The 27,530-nt window shown below is 42.0% G+C and overlaps 5 protein-coding genes across 5 annotated transcripts; 2 read left to right on the top strand and 3 right to left on the bottom strand.

Moving 5' to 3' along the window:
- The first annotated feature begins 318 nt into the window (after positions 1 to 318).
- LOC104418907 (probable aquaporin TIP4-3) lies at positions 319 to 1,777 on the top strand. The gene is made up of 3 exons (XM_010030382.3): positions 319 to 428; positions 560 to 650; positions 744 to 1,777. Exons 1-3 carry the CDS (start codon positions 349 to 351, stop codon positions 1,536 to 1,538), a joined length of 966 nt encoding a protein of 321 aa, XP_010028684.1. The 5' UTR covers positions 319 to 348; the 3' UTR covers positions 1,539 to 1,777.
- Positions 1,778 to 2,979: 1,202 nt separating this feature from the next.
- LOC104418905 lies at positions 2,980 to 7,971 on the bottom strand. The gene is made up of 5 exons (XM_010030381.3): positions 7,417 to 7,971; positions 4,876 to 5,172; positions 4,289 to 4,507; positions 4,046 to 4,174; positions 2,980 to 3,492 (listed from the first exon to the last, which is right to left on the bottom strand). Exons 1-5 carry the CDS (start codon positions 7,657 to 7,659, stop codon positions 3,286 to 3,288), a joined length of 1,095 nt encoding a protein of 364 aa, XP_010028683.1. The 5' UTR covers positions 7,660 to 7,971; the 3' UTR covers positions 2,980 to 3,285.
- Positions 7,972 to 9,042: 1,071 nt separating this feature from the next.
- LOC104420562 lies at positions 9,043 to 10,729 on the bottom strand. The gene is made up of 5 exons (XM_039301347.1): positions 10,653 to 10,729; positions 10,276 to 10,522; positions 10,105 to 10,168; positions 9,774 to 9,983; positions 9,043 to 9,446 (listed from the first exon to the last, which is right to left on the bottom strand). The coding sequence occupies exons 4-5, from the start codon at positions 9,891 to 9,893 to the stop codon at positions 9,120 to 9,122; spliced, it is 447 nt and encodes a 148-aa protein (XP_039157281.1). The 5' UTR covers positions 9,894 to 9,983; positions 10,105 to 10,168; positions 10,276 to 10,522; positions 10,653 to 10,729; the 3' UTR covers positions 9,043 to 9,119.
- Positions 10,730 to 13,308: 2,579 nt separating this feature from the next.
- On the top strand, positions 13,309 to 24,126 carry LOC104418904 (pentatricopeptide repeat-containing protein MRL1, chloroplastic). The gene is given in 20 exon segments (XM_010030379.3): positions 13,309 to 13,744; positions 14,420 to 15,095; positions 15,225 to 15,456; positions 15,576 to 15,639; positions 15,745 to 15,889; positions 16,019 to 16,134; positions 16,644 to 16,772; positions 16,926 to 17,099; positions 17,213 to 17,377; positions 17,620 to 17,760; positions 18,021 to 18,120; positions 18,465 to 18,573; positions 18,668 to 18,759; positions 19,704 to 19,794; positions 20,947 to 21,071; positions 21,074 to 21,177; positions 21,278 to 21,370; positions 22,175 to 22,223; positions 22,817 to 22,910; positions 23,406 to 24,126. Coding segments are annotated over 20 exon segments (3,261 nt in total). The 5' UTR covers positions 13,309 to 13,417; the 3' UTR covers positions 23,641 to 24,126.
- A 633-nt stretch (positions 24,127 to 24,759) lies between these two features.
- Positions 24,760 to 26,911, bottom strand: LOC104420561. The gene is made up of 2 exons (XM_039302496.1): positions 26,629 to 26,911; positions 24,760 to 25,076 (listed from the first exon to the last, which is right to left on the bottom strand). Exons 1-2 carry the CDS (start codon positions 26,909 to 26,911, stop codon positions 24,760 to 24,762), a joined length of 600 nt encoding a protein of 199 aa, XP_039158430.1.
- Positions 26,912 to 27,530: the final 619 nt, after the last annotated feature.

Below are 27,530 nucleotides of genomic sequence, written 5' to 3'. Positions count from 1 at the left end.
ATGATAAGTCAAATGAGTTAATATAGGGACGTCAGACTTTATATCTTTGTTCACCGGAAGTAGTGTAGTGGCTCCTTGTGCTCTAAATTGCTTCTCTAGATGCGGAACACATCTGACGGTTTGGGTCTTTAAAGCAATAACTAAATGTCAACTCGAATCAGCTGGACACTAACTGCAAGTAGTTGCCGATATTGCTGTTAGATGGACATCAATTCATCCGAATTGAATGCCCGATCCAATGCTTTCAATCACAGGACCCGTAGTAAATGCCCCTCACACTTCATTTTCGAGCTATATATACACAGCCGAGGTGAAGCCCGGTCTTGGGAAAGTGAAAGAAATCCAGGGATGGCAGGACCTGGAGTCGTCGCAGGAGATGAAGAGAGCGTTCTTAGCGGAAGCAGAGTCCAGCCATTCTCTACCCCAATGTAAACATCGAAGTGCTCCCTGGCTACTCTGCAAAACCTCAATTTGGCACATTCTTTTGAGTGTCTCTTCGGTGATGACTGCGTTTCAGCATTTTGGTCCATTCAATGAATGTCTTGATACGAATTTGCAGGGAGGAACGGGGGAACGTGAAGGACACAGGAAGGCATAAGCCCACTTCCCTGTCTGAGATCTTGGGCTTGAAGGACTTCTTCTCTTTGGAGGTCAGCGTGTGCTTATAGCTTATGTACTCCAATATTCTCCCCCAATGTTTGAAAGAGAAATGATTCCTTCGTAACTCATGTCGAAATTGCCAGGTATGGCGAGCGTCGGTGGCGGAGCTCCTAGGCATGGCGGTGCTCGTGTTCGCCTTGGACACCATAGTGATCTCCTCCTACGAGACCGATACCAAAACGGCGAACCTGATCATGTCGTTCCTCATCGCCATCACCGTGGCCATCCTCCTCCTCGCCACCTCACCCGTCTCCGGCGGCCACGTCAACCCGGTCATCACTTTCACTGCCGCGCTCACCGGCCTCATCTCCCTCTCGAGGGCCGCCGTCTACATTCTGGCCCAGTGCGGCGGTGCGGTGCTCGGTGCGCTGGCGCTCGAGGCCGTGGTCAACAGCAAGATCGAGCAAACCTTCTCCCTTGGAGGCTGCACGCTCAACGTCGTCGCACCCGGCCCGGAGGGGCCCGTCACGATCGGGCTCGGGTTGGTCCAGGCCCTGTGGCTCGAGATTATCTGCACCTTCGTGTTCCTATTCACGTCGATCTGGATAGCCATTGATCATCGCCAAGCGAAGGCCCTGGGCCGGCTCATCATCTTCAGCATCATCGGGGTGGTGGTCGGGCTCATCGTGTTCATCTCGACCACCGTCACCGGGACGAAAGGCTACGCCGGAGTGGGGATGAACCCGGCGAGGTGTTTGGGCCCGGCCCTTGTGAGGGGAGGCCATCTTTGGAGTGGGCATTGGGTGTTTTGGGTCGGGCCGGCCATCGCTTGTGTGGGATTCTATCTCTACATGAAGGTCGTTCCGACCAAGCATTTCCATCATGCCGAGGGTTACAAGTACGATGTGTTGAACATTTTGAAGGCCTCATTTGCTTAGAAATGAGACAGGACGTTTCATGAAACTCCAGATAATCAGTCTTTAATTCCGTGTACCTAAATTATGGAAAAAAAAGTATGGTAATTGTACTTTGCATTAGGAATTACAAATGTCAAAACATAGACTCTTTGAATCTGAATGTGATGTTTGTACTTATTTTTAATGAGTTGGGTGTTGTTGAAAAGTTTGGAATTTAATGTGATTATGACTCTAGAGAAATCGTGCCAATCGTTCAGTTATGATCGTCATATTTGCTAAATTAATTTATTAGATACAACTATTGTCATATGGTATTGATGAACTTTAATCCCCAAAAGTTTTGAGTTTTGTTTTCGCTCGTCAAAATTAAAATCGGAGACTCAAATTAGAGGTTGCGGAATAAATGATTTTTGCTCAAGAAATTGGTCTGAAGAAACCATTAGGAAGGGCCTCTTATTCCATGAAGTTCTAAATTCGAGAATTATCTGTTTGAATATAAGACTACAAATCTGGAAAAACTAACTTGATCAAGTTCTCACGTATTATGGACTTAAGCACTCGATCAAGTTCTCACGTATTGTGTACTTAAGCAGACGGACGTGTACTCCATCACGACCATAAAGTTTGATTCTTTTTGAAAGGTTAATATCATAAAAATCACAATTAGTATATTTGTAATAAATTTATCCAAAACTAATTTTTTTGTATAAAATCCCAAATAGATACACTTGTAACAAATTTACTATTAATTATTTTTTATTAAATTATATCGTCAAATTACTAAGTTGGATGACAAGTGATAATTATAAATGTTCCGGTTTTGGGTTCTACTCTCCGTTTGTCAAAGAAATACAAATTTGTGATTTCTTGTAATATTAATTAAATTTAACATAACTTAAAATGTATTAGTTTGGGTTTTTTGTGACCAAAAAATTAATTTGGAGTAAATTTATTATGCGTACCAGTGTAGAGTAAATTTGTGAATGATGTATCAATTTATAATTTTTTGTGATATTAATCATTTTGTGAGGATTTGGGGCATGTGACGCAATTCTGTCTTAGTACAAAACAAATGAAGTTCAGAGGGCAATTTAGAATTGCCTAACAATTCAGGGGGCGAAGAGTAACTTTCCCTCGTCACTCTTCATCGACCATTCAACATCACTGTTCCTGTTGCAAGCTCGTCTGCATTATTTATCTATGGCGTCATCTGTCCCGGCACCAAATGATCTGCCACCAGCTATGCGCGGTGCCTAGCCCGAGGAGATGCAGGCACCGGCCGTCGATTAGGTGTTTTTCAGCTGGGACAAAACTTTTAACCTCCATCGTTTGGTTTTCGTCGTCGCGTGACCGGTTAACTTTGCAGCTTCTGATTTCGAAGCTGTTGAAGTTAATCAGCTGCTTAGACTCAGAGTTGGATCGCAATCGATATTAGGTTACGGATGAAGTTAGAACGCATCGATGGCATATCGTCGCAACTTCATTGATGGGTCTGAAAAAGACACATCGGAAAACATGATTTGAACATGAGCACTGATGCAAGTTGCATGTTCCTATCCACTTTCTCCTACTGGGCTGATTCTTGAAGCAAGTGAAATAACTGATGTTTTCTAAGACGAGTTATCCTCTTTTCCAGACAGGAACTTCATTAGCACGATAACACAGACTACAAGAGTACGTTATTTACGTCAACACACATACGTTAATAGCATCACGCTGCCGCTTCTCCATCCCTTTTTCTTCCTCTATATATAAGAGACCTGACAACCTAGGGAGACGCCTGCAGAAGTGACGAGGAAGAATCGCGGGGCTCGTGCACGACAGAATTCGATGAGACCAAGACGGGATTGGCCTCTAGTTGCAGCATGGCGCTCCCCAGTATCTCCGTGAGTATCTTCTTGAACTCTTCTTCCTTCACAATCTTCCCGTCGTCCGCGTCCATCATCTTGAATGCTTCATTCATGATAGCGTCCATCTGCAGCATCATCAATTGGTCAGTTTTCCTCTAGTGCACAGGAACCAAGGCATTATGGAATTGGAATCTATCGTCAGCAGAGACCGAGCTGTCTTTCATTCAGTTCGGTACTCTGCAATCACACTTGGTTTAAAGCTCCCTTTTGGGATGGCCTAGTTAGGTTTCGGATGGAGGAATGTACATATATAGGTGAATGCACTTGTGTTCGCATGGAATCGCTAATCTTTGGGTCGATAGCCAAGTCTCGGGCTGGCATTGTTGAATGAAAGGACGGTGTATTCTTGGTTAAATCTGATGCTATAATCCTGTGATAACATTGATTTCTCTAAACTGGACAGTCAGTTCTATCGGTTTGCTTATTCTTATTTGGAGGTGATCAATTTGTTATACTATTCCATCATACTTGATACAGGTGGCCCTAAATTGGAGCCAGATTACTTGTGATCTGGGGTTTTTGAATTTTCTATTTTGCTGTTGTTGATTTCCAATGATGGCATCACATGCCACTGAAACGACATTTTTGGTTTCAGAATTCACGGGAAAGATCACTAACCTGATCAACTGCCCCGAATGGAGGTAACCCAGCTGAAGGGGCCAATGCATCCAATGCCACGCGCAGATACTCCTTTGAGATCTTCCCATGTTTATCTTTTGGCACATTCTCTATGGCTGCATTTAACGCCTGTAAATGCAGAAACATAAGGTATGTTAATTTCCCAGTTTCTGTCTGATGTCTAATTACCAGAAAGAGAAGGGAAGAAATGTATGTAGTAGCTCATTTGAAGAAAGCAGCGACCTTGTCTAATTCGAATTTGTTCGACAACAGTCTCTTAATTCCACTTCCATCAAAGGTATTCTCGCTGTGAGCGACGATCACAGGCTGCTCCTTAAGATGTTGAGCCACTCTCTCTGCTACTTTCTTGAATTCCACCAAGAATGTCTCTTCAGATACAGGCTTGTCTAAATTATTATCTGCTCCAGACTGCAAAGCTGGTTCCACAATGTTGCTCACGACCTACACAAAAAATAACTGTGAGAAGAAAATTGCACCATACCAGAAAGGAAGAATTTCAACCGTAAGAAGCGACTAATATCTCGCAGGATGACTACATTTTCCATAATTTCTTTGCATATTCAGCGCTTTTCAGCCAGGGATGTTTTAAAGATACTTCTGAGGCACGATAAATTATGTTAATCATATAGAGACCATCCAGCTATCTAGTGCCTCTGATCTCAAGTACCTCAACTGGATTCATTTTGAGTTCTTTCTTCCCTTGTTATTTTTGCCACTTCAGTTTCTTACTTGGCTGCACTTCACAGGAAAGAAAAAGAACGAAAGAGAACATGGGAGGAAGAGGAAATCAGAATAGAAAAATCAATTACCCAAGCGTCCCAACACGGGGGCATCCCTTGTTCGACTGTTAATTTCTCCAAGGCCTTGACAATGCAATCTCTAACTGATCCATCGGGCACTTCTATCTGCGAGTATATAGAGACCATTTCCGACTCAAAACTCGGGCCGTTGACAAACTCTAAGAGGTCCTCCCCATCAATGCGGAGGATAACAATAGGGTCTCTCTTCAAGCCAGCCGCCATGCCCACCAGAATGTCAGATAGCACCTCCTTAAACTCAGTCTTGTTCACTTTCTCTTGTTTTCCATGGGTGAACTCATTCAGAACCTGTAACAGTAGCCAAACAAAGCTGAGCAATGGTTCTCCCTTCAGGTCAATCAGCCTTTACAGAAGCAGAAATCAAAAGATAAACAGATTTTCTAAGAGTGCCCATGACACATATCCACATTTTCTTTCGCTTTTAGTTGTGCTGCCATGTGAAGTAAGCTTACTCTTCTTCACAAGTTTCATTAGTTCTTCCAATTCACAGGGCACATGTCTTTTCAACTTTATATTTACGTATGGCAAGGTTCTTTTGCCTTAAGATGTTAAATTGTTGCCAAGAGCTCTATGATCTTCCCTCTCCTTTTCCCCTATTGACACTCCTTTCTTCCTCTTGAGATGTGTTGGGCCATTCAGGCCGGGCTGGTGCTGGTCGTGGCCTACCCAAAACTATTCAATTTTCATCATCCTTCCGTGTCATCCCTAACATTTTTTATTTGGCCCAACCTGAATTGTCATCCTGTCTTTGTAGTTCCTAGTTATCTCCTTACCTTTCTGCATCATCACTACTTTCAGATCGAGAGAGCCAAACACGTGCCGTGCCGTGCCCTGCAATGGTTAGGAACTGAGCAAAGGTCGTCTCTTGCTCCGCGATCGGCGTAAGAAAAGATGCCACACCACTTCCCACATTTATCACGCGCTTAACAGTAGCAGGTATACTGAAAAAGAGACGGCGAATTGTTTTCCATTTTTTATTGTCTTTCTTTGCACAGTATCGCTTCGTTCCCACTGTCCCCCCACCACCACCGGTCCACCACCACCACCACCACCACCACAACATTGGCTTAGGACCCAATCATATCAATCCATCATGCACAGCACATATTCAGGATGATGATAGAACTCGCTCGCACAACTACTTTCTACAACGTTCGTCATTAGATTCTTGTAGAAAGCGGTAGAAAAGAATAAAAAGTCAAGAAAGGGAACTCCAAAAGCCCTCCCAACTCCAAAAGCTTAGACCCCACCACACCGACAGAAGCAAGCCATAGGCTGGGGGGGGCTTGGATCTCTCTGGACTTAATCGCTGCAAAGTACATGATTTCAACAAATTGTTAACAAGGATTCGGTTGCTAAGTCACCCATTGCGCCTCGACTAAAATAATTACAACCTCCCGCCCGCTAATACTTTCCTTAGTTAATCACGTCTAGTTGCGTTTAACAAGTGTTTCAGTGCACTTATTGACGGAAACCTTTTGAGAATATTCATTTTTTCAGCAGTACCCATAGGGCGAACCCTCGTCAACATTTTGAGAATTATGAATGTAGCAGCAGTCACATTGCGAAGGACTCATCCGAAACTCTTTCGTCTCGTCTGAAGCTATGCACGGGTGACAACTAGTGCAGGAGGGTCGTCTTAGAGACAAAGCAACAATTTTTTTCCTTTTCTATGGGGGATCAGCACATCGACAAGATCAGAACGAAAATTCCATCATCAGCTGATCTAATCCCGTCTCTTTCTTTTTCGTTTATTAGAAGAGACAAAGGGACTGGTCACCATTATGTGTGTGCCCCATCACGAGCTAGAAAGTCAAAAAGCATACGTGACATTATCTTCGTGCTTATCTCCTCTACACGCTTCATAAAAGGATCACATTCGTTCTCCCTCTACACCGGCCGTCCCCGCCCATGATCAGCACTCAGAAGATGCCTCAAAACCACACATTTTTCCGCCGATACATTTTCATGACAATAAAGTCGGCTATTCTAGATAATTTATGTGAATTCTTACTGAATCGCCCAAAACCGGATCCGAGCAGGTTAACTTAAGCACTGGTAAACCACAAATTACGCTCGCCAGGTACTAATCCTCGAATTTTAACGGGACCTAAAGCTCGAACTTGGTTCATCGCTCCGAGATACAAAACTAAACAATCGATCTTATCACTCTGATATCCTCTTGAATGATCTTAGGGACAAAACGTTACATTGCAGAAACTCTCTGTTTCTCTTGGAGGCCTCTCCATAGTCTAGAACCTTACCTGCCCGATTGGTATAAACTAGGACGTCGATTTCATAAACGGGGGAGTTCATGGTACTCGATGAAACACATCCGCTGGGAGAGACCTTGCCTCAGTGCATCGGGCCAAATCGTTACTCATGGATTATGGATGATAAAATTCTACCGTTGAAACTCCTAGAGTATGATGACGATGAAGGGTGCCTTTCCAGGGACAGGTCTAAGGCTTGTGTGACAGAAGTCGATATAGTAAACGAGTGCAGAAGAGAAAGAGTGCGACCGGTGCTGACCTCGGAGTAAATGTGATCGGAATCCTCGGAAGAGCCCTGCGCAGGCAAGCCAAGGGCGGCACCAATGTCGGCGACGGCGGGCTCGAGCTCCTTGACTGAGAGTTGGCCGTCGTGGTCGAGGTCCAGCTGCTCAAACTTATGATCCACGAAGTTGGCGAAAACCTCCTCGTTCTCAACCAACTTCATTATGTTGGAACCGTCCAGAACCTCCCCGCTGCTCCCGCTTTTCATCTGCCCTTCCATTGGTTGTCCTCGACCCTTTCTTGTGAACTGCCCCCGCTCGTGAGGTCGTCTCGCTTTCCGGCGTGCCTTTCGAGCCTCTCGTGAGTTCGGAGCTCGCGCGTGTGATCGGATGAACTGGGCTGCTGAGTCTCAGGATGTTCGAGGGGTTGGAGGGGTGGGATCAGTTGATGCTGTCACGGGCTTGTCTGGGAAGAGTAGAATGAAGGGGGGCTAACGGGGTTGCTATCTGCTCTTTAAATAAGGAGAGCTGAAAAGAGAGAAAATCCTTGACGTTTAGCCAAAAGATTAGGAGGGAAGAAAGAAGGAAAATGACGGTAGAATTGTCTATGGCTTTGGTTGGCTGAGTTTTTTTTTTATATCCGGTTGGTTTTCAAAGAATGCTCGTGCCAAAAAGAAATGTCAAACTAACTCATGCCCCGGAACGCAAGCAATTCAAGCGTTACCCTCTGACTTATGCTTTACTTCATCAATGACATCGGCCTGATATTTTAAATATCTACGTCTCATGCTATAGAAAATGGATATTTATTTTATTAATGATAGATTCTCGATAGATGAATACTCACACTTTCGTTTGTTGCTCTTATTTTATGGACAATCGAGTTGGATTGACATTATTTGTGCTCTAATGGATTCTAGTTTCTAATAAGATAGGAGAAGTCGAGATATGTCGATAAAGAAAGGAATATAGGACAGAATTGTGAACAAAATTATGGGACATGGGGTATCAAATTCGGGTGCTTGAAGTCAATTGCGTTGGTTGGTCTAATCAGTCCGTATATGATAAGCCGACCTTCGGGTTTAATATTGTACTGTGCACTAGTTTAATCAGAGGGGAAAAGTTCGTGGAAAAAAAGAGTTGGGAACAAGGACCAAAGTGGGGGAACCTTCGAGAGAGAGAGAGAGGGCGGTAGAAGGTTGGGAAATTCGAATCGAATAGGCCACTAATCGAACATGTGGCGGGGACACGTGGGACGGTTTGGAGGATGTGTGATAATAAAGAAATAGAAGGATAGAGACCCGCCCCCAATCCCCCAATGGTCGGCCCTGACACTCTTGCACGACTCGTAACGTAGCATCACATCACGACCCGTATCTTTGGCCCCTCCCCGCTACGTGGCTCCTGCCTATCCCACGTTTGACTTGTAGGAATCATTGGGAAGAGTCAGTCGCCCACCGCCCAATGCCATTCGTACAACGTTGCCAACGTTCGAAAGAAAATATCAGATGGAACGACCGGCTTTCGATGGTTACTTGGAACTAATTTTTAATTTTTATGCACATTTGTTTGCGAATAGAGCGATTCTACTTTAGATTTTTTTCTTATGGTTGGAAGTGAATGGATTTCTGTCTCTGTCGAAATGCCTCTAGTCTTGTCCTAGATTTAGATTGCCTCTAGCAAGAAGGAAAATGAAGAAAAGAAGGAAAAGAAGACCGTGTCATCTTATTGTGATGGCTACCTACTTCCTATGAGTTGCTGCTCTTCGCCGTTTCAGGCGATTCATAGCAAACTCAAACATCCTCCATCTGGAATCCTTCTCCTTGTGCTGCAATGTCCGCTTGACATCTTCAAGTTGAGGCTGATTCGATTTGCCATTTCCCGAGCATGAGCCATCTGGCGCCGTGTCCGGTGGGCTCGCTCTAGGTTGGCCAGAAGAATCGGCGATGAGTTGACCCACGACCGGTTCTCTGTTGCTGCTTCTGACGGGAAGTGATGACGGAGTTTTAGATGACGTCCCTGCTTCTATCTGTTGCTTGGCTTGATCATCGTCGGCTTTGAGATATTCCTGCGCATTTTTGGCACGAGCTTAGAGTGAAAAGCTTATTTCCTCAGACAAACTACTCTAATTCTTAGACTACATTAGTACGGTAAAACAGGGAAAATTTGTGCAAAACTATGGCTAAGATATAGTTTCCGTCTAGTGTGTACTTGATCCACTTAAAACTGTGTCATACTTTTGCAGTCTGTAGTTGATCTGCTAGGACTGTTTCATACCCTCAAATCTAGTTCTTGCTATGCGAACTTGACAGAGCAACTGGTGATGTAGTGATCAAATTGATCGAGAAATCAAATTCCATTCTCTCAGCAAAAGTTTCGCTATTCCATTAACTACCTGATCGGGGCACGCCGGTGACTTCGATGGAGAATTAGCATACTGCATAAACTCGAAGAACCTCATCTGTCCATAGCTCATAGCCTTTTGCCACGTCAAAACTGCCGAATCCCCTGCCATCGCCCTCAGCTCCAGCAGGCTACGGTCGATAACTTTCTCGTGGGTCACCAAGTATGGCTGAAGGAAGTAGCTGTAAATGTACTGTGTGCCCTGGAAATCACCAAATATATGTGAAGAGAGAGAGGGGAGGGGGGGATATCATCAATTCAAAAGAAGTCAAATTTTGCGTTCGGATGAGAAGGTGAAATAGACATAAGTCCTCAGTGCATACCTTCGTCTGGGGATGCCATAAATAGACGAAGAAAGCGAACTTCGCTTCGCCGTACAATGGTAACCTTCAACAAAACAAGACTCAAAAGATATCAGGGCATGTATAGAAAGAAAATCTGTCACTCCAGGTTATTGGATTTAATTCTACTGCTGTGCAGAGTAGAAACCATACCATGATATGAATGCATCGCCGAGTCTCTCGCAGACCGAAAGAAAAGCTACTAAAATCCTGCAAAAAACGATCGAAGAGAACGCATTCAAGTGTAATTTCGAACAATGTCATTGAATTGTATGAGGAGCAAGGCATAGAAAACCCAGACCAGTACTGGCACCAGAAGAGAAGTTGTCGGGTCTCCAGTTCGTTGTTCTCGATGGTTTTAAAACAGTTGTAAGCCGGATAAGCGTAACCAAATATCATCCTGCGCTCGCAGAACAAAATTCCCTCACGAACCAAATTCATCCCCGAAAAAGAAATGAGAGACATTGACTAAGCCAAAGCATTAATTGGAACGACATGATGGAGATTATATTCGATTTATAGTTACATACAGCAGAGCCCTCGAAAGAAAAGAACCCATCATTCTGTACACTTAGAAGACGATGTTGCTTTGCTGGTTTCTCTTTTGTCGACCTGAAACCACCAAGCAAAGAAACATAAACAAGCGAAGAGCCTCAAAACTGATAATGAAATGCCCGTCCGAACATAAAACAGCGGGGACATTCGAGACAGACAACTCCGACCATCTCGAATTGCCATCGTCCTGAAAATGACGACTCAGGCGGCCGTGCAAACGAAAGCAAAACTAACTTGTTCCCTTGCTCTCAAGCAGGCGAAATTCATGAAATGCGCCATCAGGTCTCGAAGTAAGCAGTTAAAGCATACGACATTGCATCATAATATGCACTTCCAAGCATAAAGCAGTGGAGACACTCGAGACAGACAACTCGACCATCTCGAATCATCATCTCCCGAAAATGAAGACTCGGGCGACGGTGCAAAAGGAAGCAAAACTAACTCGTTTCCTTTGCTCTTTTCGTGTTGAATTTAAGGAGTTAAAGCACACGACATCGCATCCAAAGGGAGTTTCCCGAAAGGTATCCGAGACCGAGGAACTCAAAGGAAACTAACTACTCACCATGACAAAAACAACGAGAAGAGAAGATGTGCAGGCAGACGAGGATGATGGGAAGAGACTATTTCGTGGATAGCGGGTCCCGTTTGGATGGCGCGAAACGTTCGCGAAGCCTTAAAAATAGGGACACGAACCGGTGCACGTACGTCGCGCGAAACGCCGCGACGCGCCTCGACGGTAAAACGACGAGGTAGTTTTGCCCTCTTGACCGGTTTGGGCTCGTAATGGCTCGGGCCTTTTCAATTTCGGCCCAAGGGCCTCTTCTTCGATTGTTTTTCTGATTATGAGTATTTTTTCTTTTTTTCCTTTTAACAGATTAATCCGGAGTCTTTAGTATTTTCGAGGCGGCTCTCGAAATTCATAATCAGGTCCTGTAGGAACGATTTTTGCGACTAGCTCAATTGGTTCGAATCTCATTCTGCTAGAATCTCTGGTTCAAACTCTCGAGTAGGACTTTCTTTTAAATGCTTCGGATAATAAGATGAACTCTTTTGTCGGAACTTCTTTTGATGTCTCAATTTCCAATCAATTGACTAGATTAAGCATAGGTAAGCAAATCGTATATGGTTTTATGGAAAAAACCATTTCAGGTGAGTATGTTTATTGATAATTTTCATCATATAAACCAATAACGATTAACTTCATCTGTGCAAAACTTTACATAATGTCCTTATTTTTTGCCAATAGCATTCACGTACCTCAAAACAAAGTCCCACATTAATAAGATCAATTGTCCCTCGTTGCACTCATTCTAACATCTTGTCCAGAAGTCTATTTTTCAGTCGAAATCTTGCCTAGAATTTAAGTAGTTTGTTTTCTAGTTGACTTTGAGTGTTTCAAATGAGCATGAGGATTTATAATTTAAGGGTGTACAGTTCAGAAAGAATATGGCATTTTGGTACATAATCACCTATGTTGTCCGTGCTTTCGTGTCATGTCCGACACATGTTGGAGCACGATCAATGCGTGTCGGATTTTCCGACACGCGGTCAACTTTTGCCCGACACGTTTCGACACAGGTGTCGGGAGAGTGGAAGTGAAGGCAAGGGAGCAGATCGCAAGCGACAATGAGAGATGGCCGAGCATAGACTGAGGCGAGGGCCGCCTACCATGGATCCGACGAGGCTACAGTGTGAGGGAGAAAGGACTGAAGGTGAGAGGAAGAGGAGAGGAAGGCGGTTGTGCAGCGAGTGATGAGCAGCGAGGAAGGGGGTCGTGTGGCGAGGAGCGGCGAGCAGCGAGGAAGGAGAAGGATCGGGAGGAGGAGAAGAGGAAGGGTCGTGCGGCGAGCGGCGAGGAGGAGGAGTGAAGGAGCTAGGATTTTTGATGATAAGAAACTCAAAAATGATTAAAAGAATGGGAGTCTGATGGGCCGTCACGTATTTTGGAGGGAGGGAAAGTGACAGGGACAAGTGGGGAAAATGGACGATGGTGGGGAGGGAAAGATAAAAAAATAAATTTTGGGATGGGGGAATGGACGATGGTGGGGACAAAGAAAATTTTGGGGGTGAGGTGGACTTTAGCGGGGATTTTTTTTTAATCAGAAAAATAAATAAATTAGATTAAAAATTATTTCAAAAAATAAATATATTAATTTTTAATTAAATTAATTAAAAAAATTTTTTTTATTTAATATATAACGTCTTTCAATACGTGGAATTTTTTATTTTTATGAAATAATGTGTTGACGTATCGTGTCGTGTCGTGTTCGTATTACCTAAATAGTTATAGCTTTTTTATAGGCAAAACTTAGGTATGTACGGTATTTTGTAAACAAATAAAATACATGAGCACTGAGCAGTCATTGCCCATTGGGTTAAGGGCGAAATATGTCTCTGACAGCTTCTCTTATTTTCAATGGATTTATTTGGAACATTGTTAGCCGCGACCCAGAAATCGATAAGCCGGAAAAACCAAGAATATTTTCTCAAGAATTGGACGGCGGAGAGGCCACGTCACCAGGGAAAAGCCACGTCAGCGGCGGCAATCAAACAAACAAACCAGAAACGGAGGGAGCCAATGGATAAATAGCGAGCGCACATCGTTTCGCTCGTCATCGTCTCATCGCTTAACCTCCACTCCTCGTCCTTCCCCATTTATCCACTCTCTCTCTCTGTTCTTTCTCTCTCTGCAGCAACTGCAACTGCAACTGCAACTGCAACTTCGAAGCTCGGAAGCTCCATGGAAGCGAGCTTCGCCGCGAAGCCGCAGGCGCTGGTCCTCGCGCCGTGCGCCTCCCTATCTCACCCCGTCTCCCCGGCCGCCAGGCTCAGCTTCGTCCGGACGCGGTTCCTCGGGAGCTCCCACCACCTGCGGCCCCCCGGCTCCCCCCTCCGCTCCCGGCAGCGGTGCCCGCGGCTGCGGCTGCTCCGGTTCCGCTCCCACCCGCTCGTCGTCGGCGCGTCCGGGGCCTCGGGCGCGGTGGTCGTCGTGATCGCTGTCCTCACCGTCTCCGCCGTCTCTCTCTTCTTCTTCGATCTCTACGCCAGGAGGAAGAGCGGCAAGCGGGTCAGCTTCCTGCATCTGCATGCTCTGTTCTTTGAGTTTGCGAGCGGTTTTTGCCGCGATTTCCGAGAGACGCGCTCGATCTGATTTGCACGGTAGATTCTCGAGAGCGGCGGTGGATTTTTGAAATGAGGTGGTTGATTGGCGTGGTGTCATACTTATTTTGATGGTATTAGTATGGAAGTTGCATTCTACTGAAGAGTATGGAAAATCGTCCGCATGAAAGAGTTTGGAGGTCTTTAAACAAGGTTTCTTAAACGGTCGGATCGACCAACAACCCACTTAAGTGATACTAACACCACATTAGACGGTGTATCGATTTAGTAAATTAGTTTTAACATGCATACCATTGCTAGTGTACCTAGTATTTCAGAGATTTGGTCTGCTTCTTGGATTATAGCTGGTTATGGTTTTTCTTTGATGTGTGAATATTCCATGCACGCTAAAGCAAATGTGGAGACACATATGCTCGCTGGATTTTCTCGTTGGGCATGGCTTGATTGGTCCATTTGTACACATTTAGTGGCCTTATCATGTTATGACCGTGACATGGTGAGTAGAGGTGGGCTGCGTGTTTTTTTTTTTTTTTTTGACCTTATTGGTTCTACACAATTTGCTGCCCTGTTCCTGGGGTAGACACTCAACTAACCCATCTTTAGTCATTTTATTTGGGGTCAGGTTACGGGGGAAAGATATATTGCTGACGAGAAATGTGGAAAGATTCAAGGTCTACCACAAGAAAGACTAGAAGAAAGATGTGTCTTAGAGGAAGAACAGCTGCTGAATTCTATAGAATCTACTTTAGCCGGTGAAGAGATTCCTGTGACAAGTTTAAAGTCTGCCCCCTCCAAAATTTTTGCCTCTAATGGAAATGTAGTATTCTCCAGTGAAAGAAATTTTGAAGACTGCTCTCATTCAGCTGTGCTTACTGAGTCAAAGGCATTGCAACCGCTTGCCGTTGCTAGTGGGTTGATAGAATTGCAATCACGAGAAGATAAAATGGATGAAAAATGTGATGCAGACTCACCTGAACTAGGGGTGGACTCACGGGTTGCTGCTCCTAATCATGGTTGTGATGTGCATGAAGCAGTTGAACAGAATGATCAAATAGAATCTAGGGAGCCTGAACCTGCTAGCTACAAAAGCTTTTTCATGGAAGCTGCGAGAATGGAGCTGTATACATTTTATGAGCCAAAGCAGTCAGAAATGGGAAAACGAAGCAGCTTGAATTTGCCAGGAAGACCAGCGGCTTCACAAGGCACTGTTCTCGATGTAAATGGGCTTTCTGCATTGACAAGGCACATGATATCCAGAGAAGAGAAATTGTCGATGCATGATTCTATCGTCACCACTGGTTGTGCCTTTTTAAAGCTACTAGTTGTTAATATTCCTCTTAAACCGCTGAGGCCATTTTACACCATTTTTTTTTACTTTGCTTTGCATCACATTAGAATTTTCTAAAATGGATATTAAATTTCTGCAGAAGATGGTGAAGGTACAGTACCTTTATCATGTTATAATGGAGTATCTTCTGGCAAGAGAAAAGGCATTGAAGATCGCAGAGAATTATCTAGCAGCAAGGATGTTAAAAACATCCAACCCAACAAGTCTATGGAGCTACCTGCATTGCCTCACCCTAATGGCATTTGTGTCAACAAAAGACACCATCTTACTAAGCATTCAAGTCCCTATAATCATTTACTGAAACAGGGCAGGTAGTTTCTAATTTTCTTAATTGAGAAAACTTTTAGTTATGATCTTCACTGATAATGTTCTACTAGGAATCTCTGACTTGTTGAGAACTTTGATCTCATTCATAAGTGATTCTTGATAGGATAACCGACTGCATAAACTTGCTTGAGGACATGGAAAAGTCGGGCACCCTTGATATGAGCAAGGTTGGTGAGAGGATTCTGGTACTCGGTACCCAGTCTATAACCTTCGTAGCTTCTTGTTGCAATCTTCTTCTGTGGATTTATTCATTAAGTTCTCTTAAATTTCAGATATATCATGCAAGGTTTTACGACATGTGCAAAGGTCGTAAGGCTGTTGACGAAGCCTTCCGATTTACCAAGTTGATCTCTAACCCAACCTTGAGTACATTTAACATGCTGATGTCTGTATGTACAAATTCTCTGGATTCAGAGGGTTAGTTGATTCTAACTGCACCTCGAGTATAAATGTATCTTGCATATCCCAAAGTAGCTTGTCTTTTTGTTCCCCTTAACTCTTGTTAACATATTATAACTTCATTTTTTTTTTTTATTATACCTCTAGGTGCTTTCCGAGTTCTACAATTAGTTGAAGAGGCTGGACTGAAGGCTGACTGCAAACTTTATACTACTCTTATTTCAACTTGTGCGAAGTGCGGGAAAGTGGACAGAATGTTTGAAGTATGCCAACTTCTTTAGATAAACTGGATTTTTTTGCATACTAGGGACCTTTACCTTGCACTATTGCTTTTCTTATCATTTATTTTGACGTTTCTTTGATGTCACATGCTGCCTTGGTCTCATCCTGATCCCGTTATGAAATAACTTAGTAAGACTGGTATGCAAGAGTATCCAGCCTGGACTTTCTTTTTTTTTTTTTTGGGTGGGGGGGGTGGGGGAGGAGTGGGTTGGTTGGGGTCTGGAGGTTCGGGAGAGACTTTTAGAATATGCAATGGGTTGTTATCTTTACCTTTACCCTTAATATTCTAGACATGATATTTTCTAATTAAGCTGTGTTTGTTTGTGTGACTTTGAATGAAAAAGCTCGTGATTCATTGTAGCAACATCTCCATTTGGCACCTAATATAGCTGATGTGTTATTTGAATTCTTTTCCATCTACATTGAACTAAATTGTTGGATGTCTAGTCTACAAAGTTTTATAGTCTTTGACCTCAGCATGTGGTTGCAGGTGTTCCATGAGATGGTTAATTCTGGGATTGAACCGAATGTTCATACTTATGGGGCGCTTATTGATGGTTGTGCCAAAGCTGGACAAGTTGCTAAGGCCTTTGGTGCCTATGGTATTCTGAGGTCTAAGGTATGATGATTTAAACTGTTGTTCCTCCCTTTGCTGCGATCTTTCAATTTCTGTTTTATTGTCTCTAAACAGATTGTGATATTTAAATCTGCTTTTCTTTCAGCAATTTTTTTACTGTGGAGTATGGTAGTGACTGTATTCTATGTGCAGTAGAATGTGAAGCCAGATCGAGTGGTATTTAATGCACTGATTACTGCTTGCGGACAATCGGGAGCTGTGGATCGTGCCTTCGATGTCTTAGCAGAGATGAGGGGTGAGACACATCCAATAGACCCTGATCACATCACTGTAGGTGCACTGATTAAGGCATGTTCAAATGCAGGTCAGGTAGGGCAGCTGTTTGTTAGTATTATGGTTTCATTTGTTATCTTGCTTTTAGGACTTTCTGATGGGATACTATGAATTTTGGAATCAACAATAATGTGAATCCTTGCTGGTAGGTTGACCGGGCAAAAGAAATATACAAATTGATGGATGAGTATAAGATCAAGGGTACTCCAGATGTTTACACTATCGCTATTAATAGTTGCAGCCAGACTGGTGATTGGGAATTTGCTCTGAGCGTGTACAATGACATGAAAAAGAAAGACGTGGTTCCTGATGAGGTATTGTTAATCGTAATTTGAACACATTTAACCTGGTTATCGAGGCTAGGTAAGAAAGGCATTCTCAAGTATTTAGTCTCAATGTTGTTCCAGAGAATGCATTATGTTATTTTCCTGCTTTCTCTAGTTGCACTTAACTATAGAAAAGGGAGATTCATTGATTATGCCATCTGATTTCTATCTTCAGCCTTTTACAAAGAGCCACTCATGGAAGTAGCTTATTCTTTTCTTCTTCTGTGCAGATTTTTCTCAGTGCATTAATAGACGTTGCAGGGCATGCTGGGAGGGTTGATGCTGCATTTGATATTCTAGAAGAAGCAAGGACTTGTGGGATGCATCTTGGAATTATATCATACAGTTCTTTGATGGGTGCTTGCTGTAATGTACGACTTCCACTGATTCTGAAATTTATGACAAATTATGTTGTGGAATGGAACTAGTTATTAACTGAAGGATGTCCTCATTGATCTACAAAGTACCCTTGAAAACTACAGCTATCCTCTCTAGGTGTTGATAGCCCCTTGAAGTAAATAGATGTAGAAATTCTAATTTCTCACCATGGCAGTCATAAGTGGTCTTTTCTGTATTTTCTATGTGATGATCAGAAAGTTGGGCTTCTGAAGAATTTTGTATAATTTCTCAGGCAAAAAGCTGGGGGAAGGCTTTAGAGCTATATGTGGATATGAAGTCTATCAGGATAAAGCCGACAATCTCAACAATGAATGCTTTAATCACTGCCTTATGTGAGTTTAAATTAGTTTATTTCTCAAACTTAATCAACCTATGGTTCACTCTTTGTGAGACTTTGACCTAGTATTTAAGTGATTGAGAGAAGAGGATCAGCTTAACTTTTTCTACTAGCTTGTCATGTTAGTATAATGTGTACTGTAGAAGTGCAAGGGAAAATATTCTAAATGTAGTTCCTACCAGTAGAAGAGAGCTGACATGCTATTATGTCTTTTTTATTCAATAAAAGAAGACATGCAGGACTTGTTCTGCAATGAGAGTATTGGCTACCCTGAAGATAGATCCATTTCTATATTGTTTGAAATACCAAAACTGCAATGAGACAGCTTTTTTAATACAGGTGAAGGGGATCAGCTTCCAAAAGCAATGGAGATATTCTATGATATGAAGAGGCTAGGATTATCCCCTAACACCATCACATACTCAATACTCCTAGTGGCAAGCGAAAGGTAAGAAATTTGGCGCTTACAAGATAGACTCTGTTTTAACAATATTCTTCAGATTATTTTGCTCAAATTGCAGTCTTCATTATCTTCTTTGCAGAAAGGATGACACTGAAACTGGCATTGCGCTCTTTTCACAAGCTAAAAAGGATGGGGTTGCTCCTAATATTACCATGTGTAGATGCATGATCGGTAAGTCTGGTAATTTGATTAATCGCAAGCACTGAGTGCCTCTGACATGTCTTTTCCTTACTGTTGCTAGTGTTTCCTTGTCTAGTTTCCGTATTTGAAATTATTAGTGTTCTGTAAGATGAAAGCTACATTCCTTGATAACATGCCAGTTAAGAGACAACACTGAGGAGCAGAATCATTTTTTGAAGTAGATGTTCGAAGATTGGTATATTTTCAGAATACAAAGCCTGAATTTGGAGAATCATTTGTGTCACTGTTTTGTGAGGTTTTGGTAATTGGTGAAGTAAATGCGACCATGACCTTTCAGCTATTATGCTACTTTCTAATATCCTGCATCATTTAAAGCAGTAATCTTTATTCATGCTACTATGTTATCTTCCTGTTGATTTGCCAATAAAGTGAGCTATATGTACTTTTTAAGCTGACATTTGCAACCTGTGACAAATTGCCCATCTACGCATTAATTGAAATTAAACAATTACGCAATGTCTCATTGATGCCAAAGGTTCTTGGGGGTTTGTTTCATACATTTATGTATTTATTTTTTGGGGGGTGGATGATTGAGGTTTCTGTGCCAGGAACTACATGTGGCACCTAAAAGCTGTTTCACCTTTTGGTCAATTTATGTATTTTCTAAAGTACATATACTGCCTCATAAAGACAGAATAATATGTTTATGATTTTTCTTCTAGAGTTAGGTATATGCAATTTGCATTAACTTAGGGGAAAATTCGTTTATTGAATAATAGAAAGATTGAGGTCACGAGATTGCACCTTTATGTTCTCATCAATTCGATAGTTTCTACATATTCATATATCTTTGGTTGTATCCTACATTAGGAAAGCTTTCCAGCTGGTCAATTGTTTCAGCCATCATCTGTTTAGATTGTGGTTTAAAGTGACTATGACAAACTAACGAGTTATCTAGTCTGAACTCCTTGAAGGAATGTGTCGTTGGAGATATGTGAAGGCATGCACTCTTGGGGAGAATGTTTTATCTCTTAACTCAGGACGGCCACAAGTTGACAATAGATGGTATGTTACTTGTTCTAATGCTGTATTGTTATTCTGGACATACTCCTTTTCCTATGGAAGAAGTTTTCTTCCAATGATGACCTAACTTATCTAATGACTTCTCTGTAGCAGAGATAAATATGCCGCACTGGAAATGCTGTTATTTTAAATTTTCTGATATGGAAAACATACTTATGTACTCAATAAAGCAGTTGCATATTCATTTTGACACACCTGTCCTTTTGATGGATGCAATAAGCCGCAGAGAGAGGGTCCATTTGTTTCAGCATTGCCAAGGAGCTTTTGGCCTCCAAAGCTCCTTGGGGAAATGTTGGTTTGTTTGGCAACTATTTTGGAAGAGTTTTCACTTGAAAGTCAGTATTGGGAAGACTGAAGTCCCAATGCTAGTAGGGACTAGTTTTATGCTTTCGGCATTTGGCCAAATGCCGAACTCATTTTTTTCTTTCCAAAACTACTCTCACCAATTCTTTAAATTTCCGATTTTGTCCCTCATTTTCTTTTTTAATTAAAAAAGGACCAAACCTTTGCCGCGGAGGGCTACGGTTGCCGCGTGCCAAATCTAGCGTCAGTGGTTGTTGGTCGAGGTCTCCCCAGGTTGGGTGACCTCCGATGAGGGTATTGTGCGACCTAGGCAGTATCGTGTGACCTTTGGCAGCCCTTGCTGGGGTCCCATGACACTCATTGGAGGTCACCTGATGTTGGGCGACCTTGATAGATGGCTGTCGGCGCTAGATTTGGCTTGCTGGCGGCCAGCGGCGAAGGGTTTGGTCCTTTTTTATTTATTTATTTATAAATTATATATTTTTGATTGTTTTCAATTTTAAACAAATAAAAATTAAAAAAATAATATTAATCACCAAAGAGTTTTCCAAATATATTTTTTACCAAATGGCATTTTTTTCAAAGTTGCTTCTCAAAGTGTAGTTTACCAAACGGGTTTTGCATTTACCTGAAGCCCTTTAGGTTGAACTTCTTTGCATTTGCCCAATGGACTTTCAAAATGCCGAACCAATTTCACCTAAAGTCCTACCTTTTCTAGTACTTTGACTTCGTGCTTCCCTTAAAAAGTTACCCAAATTGGTCACCATAAGTATTGGAGTTCTGCTGTTATTTCTTAGTGAATTGACCTCTTTTTGCTGATTTTGATCCTAGGACCTCAATGGCCTTGACAGTCTACCGTGAAAGTATTTCAGCTGGTTTCACTCCTACCATGGAAGTTGTTTCAGAAGTATTGGGTTGCTTGCAATTCCCTTTTGATATTTCCTTGAAAAGTGAAATCATGAAAATTTGGGAGTCAGTGCTGACACACCAAGATACCCCAATCTTTTCTCTTTAGTTGAAGGATTTGCAGAATATGACCCTCGTGCATTTTCCCTACTGGAGGTGAATAACTGTTCAGCATTTACTTCATTGATTGAGTGGGCTTTTTTAACCATCAAAGTGTAGTGGAATAGTCTTAAGTTTTCAATTTTTTTTCAAATAGGAAGCCGCCTCACTTGGAGTCGTTCCAGTTGTATCTTTTAAGCAAAATCCTCTTGTTGTCGATGTGAAGACATTGCAGATTCATACGGCTGAGGTGCGTTTTGCTATGCTGTTTGCAGCTAAAGGTGCTTTTGATATGTCTGGACTGCTATTCAGCATTTCAAGGGTCTCTACTTCTAAAAGACCTTTCAATCTTGTGATACTATCTTCTTAAGATAGTTCCACCTGTTGGAGGTGGTCTACATTCAGCTCATGTGCCCACTTGAAACTTGTAATCATACATTTTTGTGGCATTCTGAATGACTCTTAACAAGTTTACATGAGAAAAAGAAAATCAATTGAACCCACATTGGTGAGTACCTCTAACCCCTGGTTAGCTAGGTGCTTTTTATGAGGATAATTTTATGGAGACTTGGAACTTCATACTCTCAACATTGTCGATGAGCATTTTCTTATCTGCATCTAGTTTGTCTGTGTTTAATGAAGGAAAAGAATGGAATTGTTTTTAAAACATTATGTTCCTCCTGGTGCTTTCCAATGCTAAATATCCTTTTATTTTTCTGGCAAAAAGAAAAGAAGATAGAATAATACAGTACTTGTAAATTACCATTTATAATTTACAGTAAGTAACTATCTGTGTTGAATTTCTCCTTTTTCTTTTTGCCATAGTGTCATTCTCTTAGCCAACAGCAATCAGGCTTTTATTTTGACTTTATTCCTTCAAGTAACCTTTCATTCTTAACCATGTCTCCATGTTACGATGTATTAAACAGTGTCACCTGGTCAACCAGAGAAAAATATTGCAAGGAGCACTATTCACTGAGCTATTTCTCCCTACCACCTTGCGGGTTGTGAACCTTCATCATATTGTCACTGACTGTCTGCTAAATTTTGTTAGGTATACATCTTGACAGTCTTAAAGGGCCTAAAACACCGACTTGCTGCTGGTAAATATATTTATTTTATTTCCCGTTTCTTTTTGTCCCTCATGTTGAATTTGTCATGAGTTTCTGACTGAAAGTGATAGCTTGTCCTCTTTCATATAAAGTTACGCTAGTAAAATAAGCAAAGGAAGGCAATTGTAACGGCAATGGTCCGGCAGGGGATGACAACATTTGATTTGTGTGATCTAAGGATCTTCCTTTGGGAAACTCCTGTGTGCCAAGCATACCATTGGAATTTGCCATTTGTTTAGATCAGTGCTTTCCACTGGCAAAAAAAAAAAAAGAAAGAAAGAGAAGAAACGCCATCTAAAACAGAGTGATATTTCCTTGGACAAGCATCCTTGCGTATGGTCTAGTCGGTCAGTTGATCTGTCTGTCTGTCCATCTGTCTCCTCAAGTTTAGACATTTGATTTCTGGTTGTCCATTGCCACTTCAGTTAATATGCACTTAGTTTTATAAATGTCTTTCGGAGCTATTGTCTGCATGAAATTAAGTGGGTGCACATATCAAAGATTGTAGGAGATAGTTTGCAAGTTGAATAGACTTATGATTAAATTGCTCTTGGATGATTCTGTTGCCCCTGAACCATCCACAGGTGCAAAGTTGCCCAATTTAACCATCTTATTGCCTGTCGAGAAAGCTCAGATGGAATCTCCTCATGGAGAGAAAACACTCCATGTTGCAGGAAGGTGAGGTGTACTTTTATCTGATTCACAGGGGACTAGTGGGAGATGTGAAGTTTATAATCATGGAAAGTAGATATGGTTAGGTTAAGTATTAGCTCTTGACTGCGCCGAACTTCACATTGAAAGACCTAGCACATAGCAGTATCTGGATTAGCTAGTTGAATTTTGATGCCATATTTACATAATCTGCGAGTAGTTAATATGAGCTTGCTCTCAAATCCTCTTTGTATTTTTTGTCTACTTGATTCATATAAAATATGGAACTGAAAAGCTTGACATACTGGTAATTGGAAACTACCAAATGCTTTTTCTTACTACTTTAATTCTACATTTTATGATTTTTTAATTTTTTAATTTTTTAATTTTTTATTTTTTTAAATCTTGCGATGACAAAGTTTTTAGATAGTCCCAACCTAGTACATGCTGTTGGAAAAAATAAGAACCTGTCGGATTGGTTAATAGAGACAGAGCTTCAACAGTGAGCGTCTCTCTGAACAGGTTGAGCCAGGCAGTTGCAGCATTGTTAAGGCGGCTTGGCCTACCTTACCAGGGAAATGAATCATATGGGAAAATCAGGGTAAGTGGGCTTGCCTTGAGAAGATGGTTGCGGCCAAAGCTTGCTTCTCCTTATAGTGGAAAACCGGGAGAGTTTGGTTTGTCTCAGCTACGGCTTGGCAGTGGGATCACACACCAGCAGCGGAACATTAGAACCGGTGATCTCTCTTTGGAATAGAGGAAGGTCTCACTAAGGGGAAATCAGGAAAAACTGAAAAGCGAAAGCTATGTACATTCTGTGAATGTAAACTGATGCTCAGAGATAAAAGTAGAGAAGCACACGGAATCCTGTCGGAAAATACTGGAGATTGTTCCTTGTGGACCCCGAGATGTAGCCCCAAGATAAATGAATTGAATCAGGCCTCCTTGTATTGTTCTTTTGGGTAGACTGCAGAGTGAAGTATCATCCAAGGAACCTGTTTGTTCAAGACTATGAACGACCGTTGACTGTGCACAGATTTGCTGATGCAGTTTTTATCTTTGCCGCATCAAGGTGTCATGAAGACTGCTGACTTGGGGTCCTTCCAGTAAATTTTTATGAGAGTACTTGAATTAGCTTGGTAGAAAGAGCCAGAGTGTATTGCATCTGTTTCTCTGGTGTTCTTATGTAAGGATTTGTCTACCACTGAGTAATATATTTTCTGCTTAGTTGCGGCTTCTTTTCTGGGAGATGCATCAATCGAGACAGTCTCCAGCTGAATTCTGAAACTAAAATTTCTGAAATTTGAACTCATCTCACATAATCCATTGTCGCGATACACAAACGGATCAAAACTTTTGGAGGAAGATCGTTGGCGTCACAAGTCGCATATGCATATTCTTTAGCGTTCTTGTTCGTACTATTTCAACATCAATCATAAAATCTGTAATTGGCATCGACGGTCGATCAAGGGTCAAAATGCCCTACGTCTTGGTCAGAAGCACGCGAGCCTCGTTTATCTCTTATCATGTTGCCCATTTAATTACTACACCTAAAATTTCGCCTTCATAATTGCTGAAATTCACCCCGGCCACGCATGTGGGACTAGAAATTTGCTGTGTTGACTTATATTGATACCTTCTTTTGCTTTTGGGGTGATAACGTTTAGGTGTCATCTGCCTTTAGGTCATTTCATGTTTAGACAATCGAGAGAAAGAAATATCGTATAAATTGAGATAGCCCGAATCTCATATCAAATGGTGATTTTGAGAGACGCAATATGACGTCGTTTTATACAAGCGGCGAGAAGGAAAGAAAGAAGCAAACTAAAGAAGGGGTGAAAACTGCGATTGTGCTCTGGCAAGACATACTAAAACTTCATAACCCATGCAGCTGAGTAGTGAGATCGATGAAGGCCTCTTCTCTGCACGGAATCGTGAGGCCACCCATTGGATGCTCGAACCCGTACTCTCCTCCTGCTCGGAGCAGCAACTCTCGGAACGACGGGCGGTTCAAGAACGAGACTGGAACCAGAAAACGCTTTCTTTGCTTCTTGCCAATGTCAACTGCCACGTCGCATTTCGGAACTTCTGATTGATTTTCCCTATGCCGAGAGGTTGCAATTTGAGAACTTGCCTGGCATGAGCAATCATGGATGACAAAGAAATCCCCATTACCGAAGAAGCAACGAAGTCCTGAAGTAAAAAGTCAAGTGTTATTATTATTATTTTTAAATAAAACAAATAAGAAATTTTTATAAAACTGATACTTGACCTCTGGTTGTGAAGGTTATGAATATGAGGTGCTTGTACATGGAGACATAGATGATATTGCAGAGATACGGTGCGACATATTTTTCGAATATGAGAGAATTATGGAGCGTGTGTGGCCATGAGGATTGGCAGATATGAGTACCGATAGGACCCATGCTTCCTTACTCAAGTAGTGTTTTTGCTCCGTTAGTTCAAGGTCTCGCATCATCCATTTCTGGTCGAGGCCCGATAGAAAACAACTTCCAATTCCTTCAAAAACAGATGGGGCCGCACACCTGAAATTAGAGTTTGTCATAAACCTTTTTTGAAAAACCGTGCGGAGTAATGGAAGTTTGAATACGGAGATAAAGAAGAATATAGGACCCAACAGGATGAGGATGTCCGAAGTAGCATTGCAAGATTAGGATTTATCAACCAAGTAATATAGCTTAGAGTCCCTACATGTTGGATAAGAAGAAAGAAGCTCGTGTTGACCCACTCCCACGCAATCTTCTTGTGATAGCATTGAAGAAAGATGAACTTATCATTCTCAAGGGGTACTCTCATCTGTTTCAGAGGCTTGATTCTACTGAAACTGTCGCAAGTGAGGAAGGAGATTTTGCTTTTCTGTGTTAGGGACTAAAATGACGCACCTAAGTACGTATTATATGGAATGCCTAGGCATTAGGACTCCATATCACATGGTCCTCTCATGAAGCATTTGCCAGATTCCAGGACGAGATGGATTAGGGAGAAGATGCAAGCTTGCAAACATAACAGAGGTCCAAACTACATTTGTGAAGCACTTAAGATGTATGCATACATAAAGTCTTTAACTTCAAGAGTTGATATGTGAAAACAGATATACTAAATGAGTTAGGGGTGAGCAGTTCCAGGTTTTGTACAGATATACTAAATAATGAGTTGCATTATATAGTTCTAGACACAGCAAGATATAACTCATCCGTTGAGTACTTTCACTGGAAATGTTACCAGCAAACAAGAAAGTTCTTCACACCTGATAAAATTTACTTCTTGATACAGCAGTGCTGGTGATCTCTCCATAAGGAACTCTACTATTTTCATCTGGATGTGTATACACGCATGATGCACTTTTTTTTCCTTCTTTCTTTTTAGAGCAACTAAGCGTGAAGTATTGCTTGGTCATTGTTTTGGTCTTCAATTATTCATTGATGGGGTGTTATAATTAAGGGGAAGAGATCCCTATATATGACTTATAAGGGGTCTTCAAGGAATCCTTCAAGAAATCCCGAATTCTATCTCAGCGAGGCACAATCCATTGTTCATTTTTCCTGGAAGATTTGGCAAGAACGTAAAGTATAACAGAATATGACTGTAATCTCATTCAAGAATGAAGTTCGGGAGATACATCATAATTCTCTCTTCCGGAGCAACATAATTTACATGACCTCGCTTCCTACACAAGGCAAAAGGGAAAGAAAAAGAGGATGGGAAAACTGTGAATATTATCCACGCAACTGACTAGTGAGATCGATGAAGGTTTCTTCTCTGCATGGAATTGTGAGGCCACCCATAGGATGCTTGAACCCGTACTCTTCTTCTGCTCGGGGTAGCAACTTTTGGAACGATGGGTGGTTCAAGAATGTAACAGGAACTGGAAACCGCTTCCTTTGGATCTCGCCAACATAAACCACCACGTGACCTTTTGGGACATCCGATTGATTCCGTGTTCCAAAAGGCTGCAATTTAAGGACTTGCTTCGTATGAGCAACAATGGATGGCAAACGAATTCCCATTATCGGAAGTTAGTGTAGTCTCGAAGCGACAGAGATGGAAGTGAATTTGTCGTGGACTGCTTTTGATAGAATTATTCAAACTGATATTTGACCTTGGCTGTGAAGGTATTGCATTCGAGATGCTTGTACATATATAAAAAGAAGAAACGAAAAGAGAGTATGGTGCTACGTACCTCTTTTTCAAATACCAAGATAACGAACATTGGGTGTGTGTTGCCATGAGATCGGCAGTTAACGGTACTGGTAGGACCCATATCTCTCTCATTTATGACTCAAGTGGTTCTTCTACTCTGGTAGCTCAAGGTGACTCAAGCGGTTTTTCGCTCAGTTAGCTCGATGTCTCTCACTGTTCTCATCATTCGTGGACCCACTTGTTACTTTTTGGTCACGGCCAGATGGAAAACAACCCTCGATTGCTTCATAAACAAACGGCAGTTCACTTGAAAATTGGAATAAATTATACCCTTTAATGTCAGAAATAGCATATGCAAGATCGGAGAGTCATGATCCAAACCGCGTAGCTTAGAGTCCCTACATGTTGGATAAAGAGAGAAAAGTGTTGGCTCACTCCCAGCGGCTTTCTTACTGTACAGAAAACATGGATTGAAGGAAGATGAAT

The sequence above is a fragment of the Eucalyptus grandis genome, chromosome 9 (genome assembly GCF_016545825.1).
Source record: "Eucalyptus grandis isolate ANBG69807.140 chromosome 9, ASM1654582v1, whole genome shotgun sequence".
NCBI lineage: Eukaryota > Viridiplantae > Streptophyta > Magnoliopsida > Myrtales > Myrtaceae > Eucalyptus > Eucalyptus grandis.
This window is presented reverse-complemented; position numbering and strand designations above follow the sequence as displayed.